Consider the following 21,692-nt stretch of genomic DNA (forward strand, 5'->3'; position numbering starts at 1 on the left):
CGAGTTTCTGTTCCACTTAAATGAAAGTAGAGTTGAGTGTCTGTAAGTTTTGTAATGAAGTGTCAGTGATTCACCTGTTAAACTCCTCCTGGACGAGTCGATGCATGAACAGAACCGAGATATCAACTACAGCTGATCTACCAGCTCCAACACAACTCAGCTGACCGCACAGATACCTGGCCACGGTGAGTTCACTCCTCTCTTCTGACATTTATCACTTCATTATGTTCAACATAACTTTACTAGCTGAAACTGTGAAAGCTAATTGTGTTAATAGTATCTGTTAATTCACTGTCAGACTTATGAGACATGCCTGTAGAGTGTTTAAATTCATGTTCAAATGTCCTATTTTCTTTAAATTCTTGCAGATGTCTCAAAACAATCTCATCGTTTTCTTTGACCTGGAGACCACTGGATTAGGTAACATTACCTTTATATGCTTCTTAATTATCAGTCACAATGTCATGAATTTTATTTAAATATTTTATTTGCCTTATACGATAACAGATATCAGTGTTATATTATTCATCTTTTTAACAATATTTGCCTAAAATATATATTTTTTTACATTTTTATATTAATTCTAAGGTTCATATTTGATGTTGGAAATAACTGGATTTTTTTCAGAGCTTTCAGCCAGATCTTGTTGTCTTCAATATCAAAATATTAATTAAATTTAATGTCAAAGTAATAATTTTATGTTTTACATTCATTGTGTAGATTAGACAGCACAACATTTTTTTTGTATCCTTGATTTCTTTTAAACCAGTGTATCACTTGGCCTGGAATCAAGTAACAAACTAAGATAAAAATGTAGATTTATTTATTTATTTTTATATACTTTATTTTTTCAAGATTGTTTTCATATATGCAATTTACAGTTTATAAACAACTTTTAAAGAGACAAAACAAGATATACACAAAATGACAACATCAGCATTAGAAACTATGATAAAATAAATAAATAAATTATAGTGTATTTAATGTTTCCTTCCAGTTTGGCGACATAAAGATTGAACTGAGTTAAGTCAACGTCACAGTTGTTTAATCAATCTGGTCTGAAGGCTCCACCTGTTGACAGCTGGCTGAGCGTTTCAGTTTCTTCAGTTTTTTATTGGTTTCTAATCTCACATCTGTCTCTTCTGGTTCATGATGTCTTGAGAAATTAAAGTTTGGTTTATAAAAGGGCGGAGCATCGCTTGGCTGTTTGAACCAATGAGATTAGAGCTCAGAGGAGACATGTGTCTGTGCCAAACCACAAACCAACCAGAGGCTCTTCCTGAGCGACAGGATGCTACATGACAGCAACGTGCAGCAGCAGACACATTTATATTACCTCACAGTACATTTTGTCATATCGGCCTCTCCTACATCACACCGAAAAACCACAACAACGAGCAGTTTGCTGACTAAAAGACAACGGTTTTATAATTCTGAATATTGTAACCTACATCTATTTATATTTCCTTTTTCTCTATTTAATCCCCTCTCAGACATCGCAGTGTGTGACATCATCCAGGTGTCGGCCATCTGCGGAGAGAAGGACTTTAACGTCTACACAGTCCCCCGCCGCGCCCTCTCTGCGAGCGCCAAACAGGTGACGGGCTTCACCGTGACAGATGGCGAGCTGTTTCGCCAAGGGACTCCTATGGACACCGTCCCTCTCGTTGACGCTCTCACCTCCTTCATCGTCTTCCTTCGCTCCTTCCGCCGCCCCGTGCTGCTGGCGGCCCACAGTGCAAAGCGGTTCGATGCCCCCGTAATCTCCAGAGTGATGCGACAGCTCAACCTCCAGCAGGGGTTCCGGCAGGTGGTGTCTGGGTTCGTGGATACCTTCCTGCTGAGCAAGAACCTCTTTCCTGGTCTGAGCATAGGTCATGGTCAGGAGAATATGGTTCGCCACTTCCTGCGGAAGACCTACAACGCCCATGATGCAAGTGAGGACGCCATGATGCTGCAGGAGCTGTTCAACCACTGGAGTCCCAGCAAATGGGACGTCGCGAGAGTTACCTTCTCAACCAATGCATTTTAAAAATCTGCAGAAAAAACAACCAAAAGAGCCATGAAAACAAAATATTCCATTTAAATATTTAACCTTTTCTTTCCGGTTTTGTTCTCATCATGTAACCTCGTGTGGTTAGACAGACTGATATTTTTAACGTTTAGTAAAAAACAAAATGACGGGTAGTTTAAATTTCTTGTGATTGGGGACAAATAATGCACATTACACCCCAAACTCACATATTTTGTATCATTTAGTTTTGTTGTCTAATGAACTATAATGTTTAGAAGAAAGAAGAAACTTTTATTTGTCATAGTACATACAGGTACATACATGAAATTTGACCTCTGCATCCTAAGTCCTTTAGGAGCATTGAACTGCTGTAAGCACCCAGGGAGCAACTTGGGGTGTCTTGCTCAAGGACACTTCGACATGCAGTCAGTAGGAGCCGGGGATCGAACCACCAACGACCTGGACGACCCGGACGACCCGCTCTACCCACTGAGCTACAGCCACCCCATGCTGCCCCACGTGTCACACTCACATGTGTTGTACTATTTGTCTTTCTAGTAAATTATTCAAGTTTGTAGCACAATTTTCACACAATAACCATTAAAGTTATATTTGATTCTTTTAGACAACTTGGTATTTTTTTTAATTATTATTTGCAGCTAGTTTCAGCCTCATACAGGGAGAAATCTCTCCCTTTTTTCTGTCCTGCTGTCATTATTTTCATTACCTACTGTAGTTTACACGTGTAATAAAGTAAATCTTCAAGACTTTTCCCCAAGAGGTTGTTACACAACGTTTTGGAAAATTGAGGAAATCCGTATCTAGAATGAGATGAGAGGTGAAATGCATCATGTCCTTATTAAATTGGATCTATAGTCATTATTCGACTCTTCAAGTGATCGGCTAAAGCTTGAAGTTCCGCGTGCAAACACTAAATTTGTGGAAATTGATTTTGGTGTTTGTGCTGCAAAAACTTGGAACAGTTTACAAAACACATTAAAACTTAACACAATTATAGCTATAGGTGATTTTAAATCCATAATTATAAACTACTCTGCTCTTGAATGTCACTTTTTAACAGTGTTCTATTGTTGTCTGGCTGTTTGCTTCTTGTCAACTTGTTGATTATGTTCTTGTGTGTATTTATTCTGTTTTTATTGTACTCTCGACATCATTGAGGGTGTGGCCTCAATGATTCCTCAAGATTTAAATAAAGGTTGAATTGAATTGAAAGTGAGTTGAAGTGGATCCATTCAAAGTTTAAGTGTAGATGTTTTACGCTGATTTGCATAACAAAAACGTCCTCTTGCCCAGGATGATCAGTGGAGCTTTGTTACATAAATACAGTCTACATCATAGTTTACATAACGTAATAAAAACTTTTAATTATAGAAGAATACTTTGCTTAAAAAAAATATAATTAATTTTCTTATATTGAAGGGAAAATTATTATAAATCTAGAAGTGACATCACAGCTTTAACATAAAAAGAGGGTGTTAATACCAAATTAATAATCAAAATACATGTATGAAAATTATATCTATGACCAAAAAGAGTCTTTATCAATAACAGTTACAGCAACTTTTTGTATATACTTTCAAGGAATCATTGCAATAAGGCAATTTATACAAAAAGGAAAGATAATAAATAAATAGATTAAAAATATATTTATTATTTGTGGAATTGCCCAGTAATAGATTTAATCATATATTTTGGAATGGGGGGATTACAAGCAAAGTAAGCAACAATGTTTTTGTTAGTAAGGTATAAACAGTATCACCCAAATACTCCTCTGGCTTTAAATACTATATGCTAATACCTTATATAGAATTAAGAATACATGTATTGGTTGCTTTTCTTCTGTCTTACAAAATATACAATTATAATCAGCGTCGGTAGGCTGTATGTACTAACCCAGGGGTCAGCAACCTTTACTATCAAAAGTGCCATTTTAGGCAAAAAGAAAAAAAAAGAAAATCTGTCTGGAGCCACAAAACATTTGAGCATTGTGATGAATGAACAGTTTATAGTCTAAGTATATAGTATATAAGTCTAATATGGTGAGGGTCAAAGAGACAATGTACTACGGAGTATGAGGGCCACATTGAGGGAAAAAACATCTGAGATTTACAGAATAAAGTCATAATAATACGAGAATAAAGCCATAACTTTACGAGAAAAAAAAGTCGTAATGTTACGAGAATAAAGTCATAATTTTACAAGAAAAAAAGAAAATAACACATAAAATTACTACTTTATAATATTATGACTTATTTTTCTCGTAATATTATGACTTTGGTCTCGAAAACTCAGATTTATTTATTTTTCTCAATGTGGCCCTAATACTCAGTCGTACCGTTGTACCATAGACCTACAACAATGATAAATAAAAATGAAAGATGTAAACAAAAACTTAATTTCCACAATTTTTTTTAAAAATCCACAGGGAGCCACTGGAGAGGAGCTGAAGAGCCGCAGGTTGCTGACCCACAGGGGTCACTAACCAAACAGTTAAAGATTTACTGTATGGTTGTATTGTTCATCCTTTGTATTTACGCCTCGTAGCGTTACCATGTATATCCTGTAGGAGGCAGCACTGCACCTGAGACGCTTCTATTTGGGTTATATTTCACAGAAGAAGAAGAAAGGGGACTAGTCTGCCGCAAATTCCAAAAGAAGAAGAAGAAGGGTTTCACTGCGCATGCGCAAAACTGAAGAGTTTTATTTTGAAAACAGCAGTATTTCTTCTTTTTTTTGGAAAATATAACTTTAATTTACTACAAACATATATTGTACAGTTTATAGCTACATATGTTTTACGCAGTATAACTTTTAAGCGCGAGGCTGCGACTTTATTTCTATTGTTTTCTACCGTAAATTCATCTTCAACGAGGCTTTTGTTTTGAAAGTTTCTACTCTTCTACGCGGCTGTTTAAAATTAAATTAGAAGTTTATACCAACGCCATTATGTAGCTAGATAAAGACGTACGTTCAGTGTCTCTAATGTGTCTTTGTCTGGTTCATTTTACTAAACTGTGATGTGTTATAACCGTTGCTGAAGCTGAGGTTAGAGGATGTTACAGTCAGACTCAGGCGGAGCTGAAGAGTCTCAACTGGTGTTCTTTGACTTGGAGACAACAGGACTGGGTGAGATCACTTTATGCTGCTGTTAGATCATTTATGACAGATTAAACTTCATGGTAATAAGTTTACATGTTTTGTCAGGAAACTTGACTTGATACTGATGCTTGATGCTACTCATGTTTGCTCCATTTCTATCCACTGCAGCTTTAAATATGACTTAATACTGGGGTAGCAATCATGTTCTGTTTCATCAGTTTTCCTTGATTTATCATCTTTAAAGGTTCCATGTTGTAAAAAGTGAGATTTTCATGTTTTTTTTATATTATAAAGCAGATTTAAATGCTATATAAATGCTGTGAAATTATTGAAACCCTCTATCCATGGAGAAATACACAGCCCGTATTCAGAACCTGAGCTTTTGAAACAAGCCGTTAGGATTCTGTCCATTTGTGATGTCACAAATCTACAATACTTAGACCATTTCAAAGTTTTAAACATAAACATTCTAAATGTGTCTCAGTTTATTTCCTGTTGCAGTGTATGTGAATGACATCAGCTGGCAGGAAGTAAACATGGAACAAACCTTATCCTAGCAACGCAATTCCGTTGCCAATCCGTTGAAATGCGCTAAAACGGAGCATTTCAGACAGAGGGTTAATACAGGCATATTCAGGCAGACAGTATGAGGAAAATAAAGTTGTTTTTTTAACATTACAGCATGTAAACATGTTCTAGCAGAAACATAAAATACAGGTATGAACCTGAAAATGAGCATGATATGGGACCTTTAAATGAGCCGTCAGGATTTCTGTAATTTTGTGATGTCACAAATCTACAATATTTAGACCATTTCACAGTTTTAAACATTAATCTAAATGCTTCGTGTCGGGTTGCAGCATCGCCCCGTCTGGGATTCTTTCACAACAATGACCGGCTCGCTGTACATTATCCTTTACATAACATATGTTGAATATGAATAATGAACAATGTTGTGGGATTATTCCTTATTTTATGGGCTATTTGGGAATTTATACTTTATTATTACATACTTGTATGTAAAAATAAATAAAAAAATAAACAAAGCATTCAGATACTGATTTGGAGGTTGATTACCATGGCAAAGGTCGAAGCTTCAAAGCATTCGGATCAGCCCTAATCTAGTCTCATATCACGATATAATATCGATATATTGCCCAGCCCTGCTCTGAAGCTCATGAAGTGATGCTTTTGAACTCCACGTTTTATTTCACCAGGTCAGAGCTGTGAGATCGTCCAGCTGGCTGCAGTGAGTGGAGGCCATTCTCTCAACCTCTACGTCATCCCTCGGTGTCGGATGCAGCGCGGAGCAGCCAAAGTAACCGGCTTCAGGGTCCGCAGACAGAGACTGTACCTCCATCGCCAACTTGTCCTCACCAACTCCCTGCGAGAGGTTCTGGTTTCCTTCATAGCTTTCCTTCAGATGCTCGGACGCCCTATCGTCATCGGCCACAACATCCGCCGCTTCGACTGCCCGCTGTTGGCTCGAGCTCTCGACGAACTGGACCTCAGAGCAGAGTTTGAGTCGGCAGTCTCAGGCTGTGTTGACACTCTACCGCTGGCTCGGGAGATGCTGAAGGACCGCGGCCTCCAGAGTTTTCGCCAGACGAACCTGGTCAGGGAGCTGCTGGGTGTGAACTACAAGGCCCATGATGCTTTGGAGGATGTGCGGGCATTACAGGCACTGTATAGTGTGCTTCAGCCCACGCCACAGTTGATCTGTCGGCATTGGTTTACTCTGGATACCATGAAAAGCAAACCAGCTGTCACAGCTGCTAAATCTAAAGTGCCTCCAGGACAGCAGCCCCTGTGGGAGAACTCCAGAGAGACAGTGAAGGTCACAGAGAGCAAAGAAGACAAAGACACAAGGTAGATTGCTTGATGGCACAAAACAACAGGGCTGTTGTTCTTTCTGTGCAAACAGAGCTGAAGCTGTCAGTTTCCTCCAATGGATGATGGTGGAACAAATGAAAAACTGACTTCGCTTCAAACATCCTCTTCTGTGAAGCAAAAACAATGGATGATTTCAGCAACAGCTCGTGGAAGCTTTTGAAAGGAGAGGAAAGCTTACAAAGACAATGCATGCACATCTGATGCAGCACTTCAATTTGGGTGAGATGGGTTTGTTCTTTGCATAATAGAGCCTTTAGTTCTTCTAGACTGATTGGCTGTAAGCTTCAGTCACCCCCTTTTGATTATTTAAAAAAACATGCACTAATTTATTGCACAATACTGACCAGATTGGAGGCATCAGGCTCTGTTGCATTTCAAGATGATTGTTTAAATCTGTGTGCTGTTTTGCTGCTTCTTCACCATTTACTGTACTTCTGTCACAACAAACAGGCATAATGAGTATTTCTCAACAAAAAGCTGAGATTCATACATCTGTTTATGGTTTATGGTGAAAATGTAGTTAATAGTGGGCAGATTTTTCTTGTGTTCCACTTTCAACCCAGCAGCTTGATTTTCAGTCATCAATGTGAGGAAATAGTGACGACTGTTGGAAATTTGCATTATGTATATATAGTTAGGTTACTGAGAAAATGTTATGTACTTTTGTTCTGAAGTTACTTCCAAGGTTGCGATGAGTTCTTAGGAATATTTATATTGGAGGTAAATAAATCTGTTAATAAATGTATTGTATTTCTACAGTTAGTCCCAAATTATATACTTATTATATGTAATATTACTAGTTAGTGCTTGATAAATGCAGTAATATATCAATCAATCAATATCAAAATCACAATATTAAGAAGAATGTTTTCATACATTTTAATTTACGTTTTGCCCAGCTCTAATTTCAGGCAAGTTCACTGAGTTATCAAGACTTTAACTTAGCAAATAAAACCTCGAACCCCCCCGCCAACATCTGGTTCATGGTCTGATGTAAACTTTTTAGCGATCCAATCAAATGCGGAGGATCTGATTTAAATCCTTCCTAACTGTACACCACTCAAATATTCGGTTTCACTGGGAAATACTCACAGTACAGAAGCTAAAGACGCTTTAACTTCCGTTTTACTGGGATTTGAATATGTTTAGACAGTTACTGTGAGGTTTAAACCACACACAATAGAGACGCAACACAAAAAACAGTCGAGTTCAGACGGTGTAGTAATGGAACAAGGCTTTATTAAACCACTTTTACATACACATGTTCTCTGCAGTCTCAGGCTACAGCATCAACCATATACCAAAATGCTAATAAACCATGCCCTCACTAGAGAAATGTTCTCACTATAGTTAAATAAAAGGTAAAACATTGTGGCCTTCAGGTTTGTGTGCATTTGAAGGACATGAGTTAAAAGTGAAAAAAATAATCTAAAATCATTTCTGTGCAAAGTCCTGGATGTACAGTATGAAAACTAAAAGGTGACTCAAAACAAGATCAGTAACAAAGGTGTGTGATAGTTATATTAAAAGTTAAAAATCAGATACTGTTTGCGAAAAATGACCTACAAGATTAGGAAAACATTTTGAAAAGATGGCAAATAGGAAGTTTGTTGACAAAAATAAGTGGAGGATCTACAGTGTTAGAGATACAGAAGGATGAATATGAGGTAATGGATGCAGTATTTTAACTATAAACGTCCTTCCATCTCTTCATATTCTTCCATTTTTCAACAGTTTCATCAACAACAAACAACTAAAGGTTTAGTGCATCGCCATCTATATTCGGGACAAGCTCAGAGATCAACCTACGTCACTAACACGGTCATGAAGTAGGTAAAAGCATCACCAGCGTTGGTTCAATTCACTGTGGTCATTCATTCAGGTCAGACTATTAAGATAAATATTTACTCACTGGTATGTAGGACGGCAGGCAGATAGAGCATTCATTCAAATATTTAATTCAAGATGACCTATAAAAACTCTTACAACAAGAAAATCCACTTCATGATTGACTAAATTGAGATTGACCCTGGTACGAATATACGGAATATAATGCACCATATTGAAATAAATCTAGTAACAATATTGTACCAACATGTTGGAAAGTGGTCACCATAAAAGATTTTACTGTTTATAAACCACTCACCCCATGATGTCATAATGTACAGGTAAAACCTTATAATACAGTGTGGTTTCAGGGATCATTTCTCTTTTTGTATGTAACGTCACATATTGATGAATCAGTACAAACAACAAAACATGCAAAGTCTGTAAAAAATCGGCTTCAAATACTCAGAAATACAGACGTTTGTTCTTATGATACTATAAAATTGAATGCAGCATTTTGTTGTACGACTGTACAAGACGCGGTTAACGGGCTTGGGTCAAATTGTGTAAGTATGCAACAAGCAGCAGTAGTGCATTTTCAGTCCTATATGATTAAGTTTCAATCAATATGCATTCCTGATTCAAATGTAGTCGTGCTTAATGGGACGGCAATGTTAGTGGCCCTCTTTGTTTTTTATCTTTATGATTGTTTTACTACTTCGAGGAGAACTTTCCAGACCGTAAACATGCGCTGGTAACAGTTAAAAGCAGTAATACTGTCCAGGGTTAACTAACTAGGCCCTCTCCAGTATTACTGCTCTAAATCAAACATGCACAGGCATCTCAGTATCACACTATACAGTATACTCTCAACTGTTGATATACCAACAAGGTATTTTTTTTTCCTCCAGAGGTGGATGTTTACTTGTTCAAGCTAAACTAAAATGATAAAGCAGTTAGTCATATAACAGACATGCTCAGATCTCAACAAGGTGGTTCTGAAGTTGTACAAAGCAGTGAGTGTGAGGTGGTGTGCTGCACCAGTGTAAACATATCCCCCACCCTGCTTCAGTTGAATGTATAATAGAAACGTGCAGCTGTATGTATATTAGGAATAAAAGGAAATATGTCCGAAACGCTGAAGGACAACCAATTTTAAGTTTTACCGGGCTCAGTTAACAAGCTAGATAATCACATGCAGTTTGGGGCAAGTCATAGTCAAGTCAGCACACTGACACACTGACAGCTCTTGTTGCGTGTTGGGCTGCAGTTTGCCATGTTATGATTTGAGCATATTTTTTATGCTAAATACAGTATCTGTGAGGGTTTCTGGACAATATTTCACATTGTTTTGTGTTGTTAATTGATTTCCAATGATAAATAAATACATATATTTGCATAAAGCAGCATATTTGCCCCATTCCCATGTTGATAAGAGTATTAAATAGTTGAAAAAAATCTCCCTTTATTGTACATTTTGAAGAGATAAAAATTGTGATTAATTTGCAGTTTATCGTGATTAACTATGGACAATCATGCGATTAATCACGATTCAATATTTTAATTGATTTAATCTATTGACCTAATACTTTTTTTTTTTTTTAGAAAACAATCTCAGGTTGTTTTATCAACTTTCATACAACAATCGTTCGATCCTCATCAGAACCTGACAAAGGCTCAGTGTCACATGCACTTTTCTAGATTGGGTCCTGTTCAGTGTTGTGGACATATTTTACATTTTATTCATAGTATGTGTCCTCTGTCCAGCACCTATAAAGAATTTGGGATGTGCTCATTTTCTATAAGATGTAATTGCACCACTACAGGTAAAAAAGACCGTTAAAATCAGCAGTGGATTATACTGCTGGATTTTAAAGCTAGAGAACGCTGCTGGAGCCGTCTGCAGGTTGAGTTTAGGTTGGGAGCAGCGGGCACATACAGGCATCGACACACTCTGTCTGAAAGCTCATTTAACAGACTACATACTAAAAAGTGCACAACGAGCGATCATTGGGCTCAATCCTTAACAACCTTTCTGAGTCAAACCAAACAACCAAACAAACACAGGTAGTACGAGCTTTAACACACAGACTCACAACTACAGGAGGCAGCAGGCTCGGAACATGTTCATCCCCGTCTGGCAGGTGATGTGCAGGGAGACGCTCTCGTTGGCCGAGATGAACAGGACGGTGCCCCGCCTCAGCGTGACGTCAGAGAGGGCAGCGGCAGAGGTTGCCGTGGCGTCGCCTTCAATGACCAGGAGGATGCTGGCGCTGTCGACCGGAGCGACAGTGTACTGCTTCACTGAGGCTGGGACCTGCAGGAAGGACGGGACACAACGAGGTCAGAATGATTAAGTATTACTCATCATACCCATCAGCAGACATTTAGATGATGTTCCCATTAGGGCTGGTGTATTTATTGTGTTTTATAAGGCCAAGTTCATGTGGGACAATTTTATATCTGAAATTCACTGACAAAAGTTTTGAAAGCATCCAAGTTGTGCAGTTTTGGGTCTCCAAAACTTTTGAAGCTGTCACATCAGATTTTGTTTTCTCCGCTGATGTTTTGACATGTCACAGCAGGGAATCCACACAACATAAATAATGAATACTGCATTTTTTTAGGTTTAATCTGAGGCCCAGATAGTATGTAGGTTCTCCCTGCAATTACAAGTCAGAATGTGTGTTGTGAAAAAGGTATGAGAAGATATTTTGATATGTCACAGTTGGAAAAGCTCAAGTGTAAATGATAAAACTAATCTTTCTGCTAGAACGTATTTACATGCTGTAATGTAATGCTGTAATGCTGCTCATACTGCCTGCCTGAATACACTTCAATACTTTCACAGTATTTATATAGCACTTAAACCTGCTTTATAATAAAAAAAGACATGCAAATCTCACTTTTTACAATATCGGACCTTTAACTATCACCATTTAGTTTCCGTTTTGGGATATCCCTCATAACGTTCAAATCATCTGGGTAGCTGAGGATTCCTACCTGTATCCTCATGACGGTGAAGTCTGGCACCGGGGGGTCGTACAGGGACACGCAGGGATCAGAAGCGTCCTGGACACATGGGAAGATTTTGGAGCTGGCGGGAGCTGGGCTGTAGTTCAGCATCTCACACAGCGTGTTGACATCAATGTACTTGGGTGTCAGACCGGCCCTCACCGTGTTGTCTGAGCAGGCCATGCACTCGATACAGTCTGGATGGATGAATAGACAGAAAGATAAATAAGTAAAGTGGGCAGTCGAGTCTCCTTCAAATGGAAAAATCTATTCTCAAATACTCTTACGATGTTAGATACAGCTTAGATCAGCCTGTGAGGTTAAATGCATTACAGGAGCTATTTCTTCTCCTCCTCTTGCCTTATCTACTTTTATAGTTGGTGATTTCCCAGAATGCCTTTTGACAACGGGTGTGAATTTACACTCAACTGCAGGATGAATATATGGACAGGAATAGTGATTGCAAAGGAGAGACTGCCAGATAAAGATGAACTTTACACATCTTATAGCAAAAGACAAAAACATTAAAAACACAGATGAGCCACACTGTTGCACCAACTGACATGTTCTTTCATGTACTGTAGTGAATTTTGACTTATTACACGGCTTTGTTGAATATTCGATTAACACATTGTCAGTTTTGGGTTTTTCATGGGATTGGTTGACAATATGAAAAATATAGACTAATGCCGGCCTTATCCTTTAATTCTACTGCAGCTTCTCTGTCATACAGGAGCACTGGAGAGACGCTGAGTCACCAGTGTAGGAATTCAGGCACATTCTACTGTTGTACTAAATCTCATGAACAGAAATAAAGAAGAAACATCTGACCTCCGTAAAGGTAAGCGTGAGGCTCGTTGGCTCCCAGGAACATGGCCTGGCCCGGCTCCAGGACCATGTAGTTGAGGAAGTAGATGGAGAAGCAGCCGATGTCTCCGGGATACTGGGAGTGGAGACGGAGCAGCAGGTCGCCGTTGCTGCTTGATGTGTCCTTCCCTGCTGCACCTGCACGGGTCAGAAACACCCACGAGTGTGATTATGTAAGTAAAACATGTTTTATGTTTTAAAGCCCCCTATTTGTGGGATTAGAAAATGTCTGATTTTGGCGCCTCCCGGTGGTAGTATCAAAGAAAAGACACTAATACTCCCCTCCCTGCCTGACTTGGGAGCACTTTTAGTGCTCAATAAAATGTGTTGCATTTCAGCTGTCTTTTGTAAACCTGAGAGGATGATGGCCCTCCTCTGTAATAGTTTTTAGGTTAACTTGTGCTTCAGTAAATACCAAAACTTGGTGGATTGTTATGTTTTTCAACCGGTAGATATCTCTCTTTCTAACACACACGCATCAGATACCAGATTGTTGACTATGACCAAATTAAAGATTGTTTCCACATATTGAGCAATCCTCTCATGGTCAAATAGACTGCGTGCAACGAAGAAAAGCACTGGCTAAAATGCTAAACCTCTACCTCTACACCTTGACTAACAAACTAAACTAACATTACATTTGTTTTCAGCTGTTCGGAGCTCATCTTTAGCTCCATCATTCAGCCTCCTCACCCTCTTCAGTGACTCTCTTGACCAGCATGTTGAGCTGATCGACGAACACCTTCTTCTCGCAGTTCATCATCCTGGTGAAGCACTTCTTCAGCACCTGGCTCGTGTGAACCGCATCTCCCGCGCTGCCTCGCAGCTCCTCCGCTGCCGCGTTGCCCACCAGAGCACGGAACTCCGGGACAGCTGATGGATGCACACACATAAGCACAAGGTACGAATTTATCTTTTGTTTAACATTTACCCTTTAAAGTACAGTACTTTTTCCTCCCCACCCATTATATAATATACAGTATATATATATGACACCAAAAATAAAACTTTTTTTCCCTTGTTTCTCCAGTAACTGCCCAAAATCAATAATAAATCCTCTAATGACGCTGTGGGACCTTGGGACTTACATTTAAGGAATCCCAGGATCTCCTCCACTGGTCTGAAGCCACAGAAGCCCTGAAAGCGGGTGAGAGCGATGGCCATCTCCGGTTTGTGGTTGTTGTCTGGATAGTGCTCCGGAAACTGAGCGTGGAGACGAGCAGCTAACTCCTGACCAAACCATAATGACAGAAAAGGAAGAGGGTTACTAAAGAGGGAAGAGAGTGTGTAGACTAAACACAGGACTGGTGGTTATACTGTTCAAACCAACTGAGCCAAATATACTACATGAAAAATATTAACATGCTAGTCGTCCTAAAACAATTCAAACCATGTTATAACAGTTCTTCTAACCATGCAGATTTGTGTATAGCACTCTTAAATAATACTGCTGAAATTTGACTTCATCCATTTTCAGTGGCCTTGGTTCCAAATAGACATTTCAGCAGACCACAACGTATAGCCTTTTTCCATACACTTGAGCTGGCTCAGTTTGACTTGGCGCATCAGCCCAGCTCTGCAGGAATTTGCATCTCCATTACAACAGGGCTACCCGCTTAAGGGTTTGTGTAGACATGGCTGTGACTAGTAGTCAAAGGAGCTGCTGTAAAACAGGGGATAAACACATTTTATTTCTTATATCCTTCACATTAAAAGTCCCCCGCTACATTTTCTACTTGTACTCTTCCTCCCTGCAGAACATTGAAGAATAGCTGCTAACAAATTCGGAATTTCATTTCCTTTAAATTCTTCATAGTAAAAGTTCCCCATTATTGTGTTATTTAAAAGTTTAAATCAGGAAATGTTGGGTTTTCATCAGCAGTAACTTAGCACGACTCCTACCGTATACAGCTGAAAGCGAAACAGTAAAATATAGCAGATATCTGAAAGCTCTTTCTGGAGCCACAAAAGATTTTATACAAGCGTCTTTTTTTTTAGACTTATTTTAAGGACATTTTTCAGATCTTTTTTTTCAGACTTTTTTTGTCCGACATTTTTCAGATCTTTTTTTGTCCGACTTTTTTTGTCCGACTTTTTTCAGATCTTTCTTTTCAGACTATTTTTGTCCGACATTTATCAGATCTTTTTTTTCAGACTTTTTTTTCAGACATTTTTCAAATCTTTTTTTTCCAACTTTTTTCAGATTTTTTTTCAGATAATTTTTTTCCGACTTTTTTTTCAGATCAGTTTTTTCCGACTTTTTTTGTCCGACATTTTTTTGTCCGACATTTTTTTGTCCGACATTTTTCCGACTTTTTTGTCCAGTCTTTTTTTTCAGACATTTTTCAGATATTTTTTTTGAGACATGTTTCAGATTTTGTTTTTCAGACTTTTTTTGTCCGCCATTTTTCAGATTTTTTTTTTCAGACTTTTTTCAGATTTTTTTTTTCAGACATTTTTCAGATCTTTTTTTTCAGACATTTTTCAGATCTTTTTTCAGACTTTTTTCAGATCTTTTTTTCAGACTTGTTTTGTCTGACATTTTTCAGATATTTTTTTTCAGATCTTTTTTTCAGACTTGTTTTGTCTGACATTTTTCAGATATTTTTTTTCAGATCTTTTTTTTCAGACTTTTTTTGTCCAACATTTTTCAGATTTTTTCCGACTTTTTTTGTCCGACATTTTTCAGATATTTCTTTTCAGACATTTTTCAGATATTTTTTTTCAGACTTTTTTTTCAGACTTTTTTCAGATATTTTTTTCAGACTTTTTTGTCCGACATTTTTCAGATTTTTTTTTTCAGATTTTTTTTTTCAGTCTTTTTTCAGATCTTTTTTTTCAGACATTTTTCAGATATTTTTTTTCAGATCTTTTTTTTCAGACATTTTTCAGACTTTTTTTGTCCGACATTTTTCAGATATTTATTTTAGGACATTTTTTTCAGATTTATTTTTCAGATCATTTTTTTCAGACTTTTTCCGACTTTTTTTGTCTGACATTTTTCAGATATTTTTTTGACTTTTTTCAAATCTTTTTTTTCCCAACTTTTTTTCAGATTTTTTTTCAGATAATTTTTTTCTGACTTTTTTGTCTGACATTTTTTTCAGATTTCGTTTTCAGTCTTTTTTTTCAAACATTTTTCAGATATTTTTTTTCAGACTTTTTTTTCAGACATTTTTCAGATTTTTTTTTTCAGACATTTTTCAGATTTTTTTTTCAGACTTTTTTTGTCCGACTTTTTTCAGATATTTTTTTTCAGACTTTTTTCAGACTTTTTTTGTCCAACATTTTTCAGATTTTTTTTCAGACTTTTTTTGTCCGACATTTTTCAGATTTTTTTTTCAGATATTTTTTTTCAGACTTTTTTCAGACTTTTTTTGTCCAACATTTTTCAGATTTTTTTTTCCAGATATTTTTCAGATTTTTTTTTTCAGACTTTTTTCAGATTTGTTTTTTCAGTCTTTTTTTTCAGACATTTTTTTTCAGACTTTTTTTTCAGACATTTTTCAGATTTTTGTTTTCAGACTTTTTTTGTCCGACATTTTTCAGATATTTTTTTCAGACTTTTTTCAGATATTGTTTTTCAGACTTTTTTGTCCGACATTTTTCAGATTTTTTTCCCAGACATTTGTCCGATATTTTTTTTCAGAGTTTTTTTAAAGACATTTTTCCGATATTTTTTTTCAGAGTTTTTTTCCGATATTTCTTTCAGAGTTTTTTTTGTCCGACATTTATCAGATATTTTTTTTCAGTCTTTTTTTTCAGACTTTTTTCAGATATTTTTTTTCAGACATTTTTCAGATATTTTTTTTCCGACTTTTTTCCAACTTTTTTTGTCCAACATTTTTCAGATTTGTTTTTTAGGACATTTTTTTCAGATTTTTTTTTCCGACATTTTTTTCAGATCAGTTTTTTCCGACTTTTTTTTCAGACTTTTTTCCGACTTTTTTTGTCCAACATTTTTCAGATTTTTTTTTTCAGACTTTTTTTGTCTGACATTTTTCAGATTTTTTTTTTCAGATATTTTTTTTCAGACTTTTGTCAGATCTTTTTTTTCAGACATTTTTCAGATTTTTTTTTTCAGACATTTTTCAGATTTTTTTTTCAGACTTTTTTTGTCCGACATTTTTCAGATATTTTTTTTCAGATATTTTTTTTCAGACATTTTTCAGATATTTTTTTCAGACTTTTTTCAGATATTGTTTTTCAGACTTTTTTGTCCGACATTTTTCAGATTTTTCCCCCAGACATTTTTCAGATATTTTTTTCAGACATTTGTCCGATATTTTTTTTCAGAGTTTTTTTTAAGACATTTTTCCGATATTTTTTTTCAGAGTTTTTTTCCGATATTTCTTTCAGAGTTTTTTTTGTCCGACATTTATCAGATATTTTTTTTCAGACATTTTCCAGATATTTTTTTCAGACTTTTTTTTCAGACATTTTTCAGATATTTTTTTTCAGACTTTTTTGTCCGACATTTTTCAGATATTTTTTTCAGATCTTTTTCAGATATTTTTTTTCAGACTTTTTTTGTCCAACATTTTTCAGATATTTTTTTTCAGACATTTTTTTGTCCAACATTATTTCAGACTTTTTTTTCAGACATTTTTCAGATCTTTTTTTTTAGACTTTTTTTTTAGACTTTTAGCAACTTATACAGTTAGTGGACGTCCCCTTTAAGGTTTGGGCAACAATCACAGACACATTTATATTTCCTTAGTAAAAATGTCTCCCGTTGGTAGGAACTCACTACAGTTGTAAGTGGTGAAGTATATCACAATTAATATTTAAATACTAATGCTACTTGTCTGATACCTATGTATATTCTGAGGACAGTGATGATAGTGTGAAATTATAGGTGATTTTTGTTTTACTGCTTTCTGGTTCATATTTTAATCAGCTGTAGTCAAACGCAAAAAACAGTATATTGTTTAATCCATGCTAAATAATTTCCCAATACAGAATAATGAGTCATTTTACGCAGAATTTGAACACTGCGTAGGTGTGTGTTTGTGTGTGTACTCACTCTGTTGGGGTGGGCCTGTATGGACAAGGCTGTATTGACAGAGAGGACTTTGAAGAGGAAGGGCAGCTGACCCTGAAAGGTGTCTTTGACCTTGGAGCCCAGGCAGGCGGGGAAGTGGGCGATCCACTGGCCCAGCGTGGTCTGTGAGATCCTGTTGTCTTTAATCTGGGCGTCACCTTTTGGGTGGGCACCCATCCACAACTGGAGGAGATAGCAGAGACAGAAATGTTATGTCCTATATTGGAATTTTTTCAAGTTATTGGTCTAGTGTATAGTGAAGGTTGATGTGTGAAAATCCTGATCTACAACTTGAAAGATGTGGACATGGCAGTTCTGTTGCTTCCCTCCTTTATCTTCTGTTAACAAGCTTCTGTCCCTGTTGTCCCCAGGCCCTCTGAGAGAAAGGCCCACTATCACACATTTACATTAAATCAATTTATCTAATGCTGCTGTAATCCAAAGTGATTTATACTCAGTGAGAAGAATCCTAACCATCTCACTGAGCGTAGATCACTGTGGATAAGAGGGTTACTCTAATACCTTAAATGTAAATGAAGGATACTGTCTCTCAAGGACACACACTTGTTGGTGGACAAACACTGACTGAGGCTCAAACCTGTATATATCTAGAGAGTAAATAAATAAGGGAATTAATACAAAGATAAAGAAAGAAAGAAAGAAAGAAAATAAATCAATTTATGTCACATTTTATCAATTAATTAATGACTACATTTATTCTTAATATTATTTTTGTTACATTTAATGACATATTTATTTATTTATCGAGTCACTTTTTTATTCATTTTTTTATTTTTTTTATTTTGGGTTCCGTCCTCCATACCTTTAGGCAAATTAAAACAAAACACTGGAATGCAACTGAACAAATGTATAGGCAAACAAGGATCATGATCATCTCTCACCTGACATTTATGGTAATAATAGGACATACAACTGTTGCAGACGTGCTTAACGATAAGTCACGTACTGTAATGTAGTGTTAAACATCCGTACCACCCTCTGACTGTAAGCATGGAAGCTAATATGACAAACTATGTGATATTAATGTGACTTGTGGTACATGACAATGTCACAACCTGAACTAATGACCTTCATGACAAACCCTGCAGAGCTGCTGCAGCTAAATAAAGAAAGACTTATGAAAGGCATGACGATAACAAGGCTCTCTGCCAAGGCATTGAGCATTAGACAACCACATTTTAAACCCTGAAAATGATACCAGTGTCACACGGCTCATCTGATTTGTCAAATTTGGAAGGAATGATGGGTCTTTATACGGATGCAGAATGTGAACGCTGTAGAGAAAAATTACAAAATCTTATAAGATCCTATAATGCCGACAATAAGTATAACCATCTGTTGCTAAACAAGTGCAGTTATCCTAACAAACTACACTGAATGTCTAATAGGGATCCTACAATTTAATGTCAAATAATTAGTATGTTATGTGTCAGAAATCTGGAAGGAAAACCAATTTTCCAACTCTGTCTCAACTAAATTACATTAGTTGACCTTAGGGCTGCAACGGAAAATATATTCATTGTCGATTAATCTGTCAATTATTTTATCGATTAATTGATTAATTGTTTGGTCTATAAAATGTCAGAAAATGGTGAAAAATGCCGATCAGTGTTTCCCAAAGCCCAAGATGACATCCTCAAATGTTTTGTTTTTTATCCACAACTCAAACATATTCAGTTTACTGTCATAGAGGAGTAAAAAAACAGACAACAAATATTCACATTTAAGAAGCTGGAATCAGAGGATTTTGACTTTTTTTTTCTCCTAAAAAATTACTCAAACCAATTAATCAATTATCTAAATAGCTGCTAATTAATTTAATAGTTGACAACTAATGGATTCATCAATTAATCGTTGCAGTCCTAGTTGACCTAGAACTGCTGTTCACAATAAAATGAAAGCTACATTTCTGGGGGAATTACATGTTTTTTGACATGTTCATTTTAAATTACACCTAAAATCAGCAATTTGTAGTCAAAAACCTGTTCATGCATTTTATATACACTTAATTTTCAACAGATACACCTCTGTTGCAAGTGTCTTTTTCAAGGACCAGTCTAGTGATTTGAACCACTACCTTCCCAGTAATATATAACCTTACCTCTGCATAGTGTTTGCCATCCTCTACGACAGCTACTGGGTCTCCACCAATCACGAGTTTAGCCACCTCGCTGTCCTGCCCGATCTTCCCCCACGCATAATTTTGCACGGCACAGGTCAGGGGAAACACTGAGGAGGAAAAAAACATTCTCAACAAACAAACAGTGAATACAGAACTGAATCCAGTATATTCCAGGGACCTCCAATCCTTTATAACTGTGAAAACAACCCTCTTTTGTTACCCCTCCTACAGGTGTACTCTTCATCATGTACATGTTCAGCCTCACTGTTCATCGTGTTGCAGTGGTGGAATGTAACTAAGTACATTTACTCCAGTACTATACTTAAGAACAATTTTGAGGTACTTTACTTTAATATTTTCATTTTCTCCTCATTAATATTTCTACTGCACTACATATCAGGGGGACATACTGCACAACATGTATTTGACAAGTTTAGCTACTAGTACTTTTTACATTAAAAAACAAATGCTTTTATGATACGATATGATATGAATTGCATGTTTTTTGACATGTTTACTTCATTTTAACTATACTTAATATCAGTATATTACAACCTTACTGTATTGTCATTGTTGTTATTATATATATCTTGTCCTAATTGTCTCTAGGTGGAGGCTTCAGATAAGCTCTTTTTTGCCTCTTCCTGCACTGTATATTATTCTTTTTTATTTTTTAAATGTCTTAAATTGTGCAAAATAAATAAACAAAACAATAAACCTACAATTTGTAGTGAAAAACATGACCATGTGTTTTATATATGCACTCGTTTGTCAGTAATCTTCAGTAGATACAATGCACCCCTGTCGCAAGTGTCTTACTCAAGGCATATTTGTGACATGGAGAAATAATCACACACAGCTTCCCTAAATATAAACCCTCATTATAAAACAGTAGAACAGTAAAACAGTAGAACAGTAAAACAGTAGAATAGTAAAACAGTAGAACAGTAAAACAGTAGAACAGTAAAACAGTAGAATAGTAAAACAGTAGAACCGTAAAACAGTAGAACAGTAGAATAGGGGGGACAGATTCAGTCTGGGAGACATTATTTGGTGGAACACCGGCCAGCTGACGATGCAACGTTCATTCATACAGTAGAAACACACAGTAAGCAGGGTTCTCTTTGTGAGGCTCTGAGTCTGTTCACCGGTTTGTTTAACATATAGCAACACTTCGGCTGTAACGTTTACACATATTATATATGTGGTCAAACGGCCTAGTAGCTAACGTTACATGTTATTTCCCTGTAGTGCTGCTAAACACCAGATCCGCCCACCATTAAACAAACAAACCGCCGGCTGAGATATTGATGTTGATGCTCAACAACGAGCTTTATTGTTCAGTCCCGTCGTGTCAATAACCCGCATCAGGTATCCTGTAATGTAAATAAGTAAATAAACCGTTGCACCATCAGCTAGCTACATGTTTATCGGCGGAACAGATGATTTAACAGAGTTAGTTCATGAAGGAGAAGATCTCACTCACCTCTCACTTCCTCCATGGCTGCTGTCACACTGGTTTGACCGTTGGTGACGTCACGACCCGACTAGCGATTTAGTGGAGATTTTGTTTTTTTACATTATACGTCACAATAAAAAAATCTATTTAATTATTCATTATTGATATGATCATTATTATTATTAGTAGTAGTATTATGATATTTGTTTTACATAATTAATCAATATAAAAAAATCAATTTAATTATTATTATTATTATTATTATTATTATTATTATTATTATTATTATTATTAGTAGTAGTAGTAGTAG

General features: G+C 36.4%; 2 protein-coding genes across 3 annotated transcripts; one reads left to right on the top strand and one right to left on the bottom strand.

Moving 5' to 3' along the window:
- The first annotated feature begins 4,692 nt into the window (after nucleotides 1-4,692).
- LOC119487290 (protein PML-like) lies at nucleotides 4,693-7,785 on the top strand. Its single transcript, XM_037768039.1, has 2 exons — nucleotides 4,693-5,161; nucleotides 6,352-7,785. The coding sequence occupies exons 1-2, from the start codon at nucleotides 5,089-5,091 to the stop codon at nucleotides 7,005-7,007; spliced, it is 729 nt and encodes a 242-aa protein (XP_037623967.1). The 5' UTR covers nucleotides 4,693-5,088; the 3' UTR covers nucleotides 7,008-7,785.
- Nucleotides 7,786-10,385: 2,600 nt separating this feature from the next.
- Nucleotides 10,386-21,478, bottom strand: mpi (mannose phosphate isomerase). Of its 2 annotated transcripts, none has more exons than XM_037768643.1 (8): nucleotides 21,410-21,478; nucleotides 19,903-20,030; nucleotides 17,763-17,963; nucleotides 13,825-13,966; nucleotides 13,430-13,609; nucleotides 12,701-12,874; nucleotides 11,858-12,066; nucleotides 10,386-11,171 (listed from the first exon to the last, which is right to left on the bottom strand). In XM_037768643.1, the coding sequence occupies exons 1-8, from the start codon at nucleotides 21,423-21,425 to the stop codon at nucleotides 10,953-10,955; spliced, it is 1,269 nt and encodes a 422-aa protein (XP_037624571.1). In that variant the 5' UTR covers nucleotides 21,426-21,478; the 3' UTR covers nucleotides 10,386-10,952. The 2 variants fall into 2 exon arrangements, with proteins under 2 accessions (XP_037624571.1, XP_037624570.1); XM_037768642.1 differs by lacking the exon at nucleotides 21,410-21,478 and adding an exon at nucleotides 20,131-20,151.
- Nucleotides 21,479-21,692: the final 214 nt, after the last annotated feature.

This window comes from Sebastes umbrosus, chromosome 4 (assembly GCF_015220745.1).
Source record: "Sebastes umbrosus isolate fSebUmb1 chromosome 4, fSebUmb1.pri, whole genome shotgun sequence".
NCBI lineage: Eukaryota > Metazoa > Chordata > Actinopteri > Perciformes > Sebastidae > Sebastes > Sebastes umbrosus.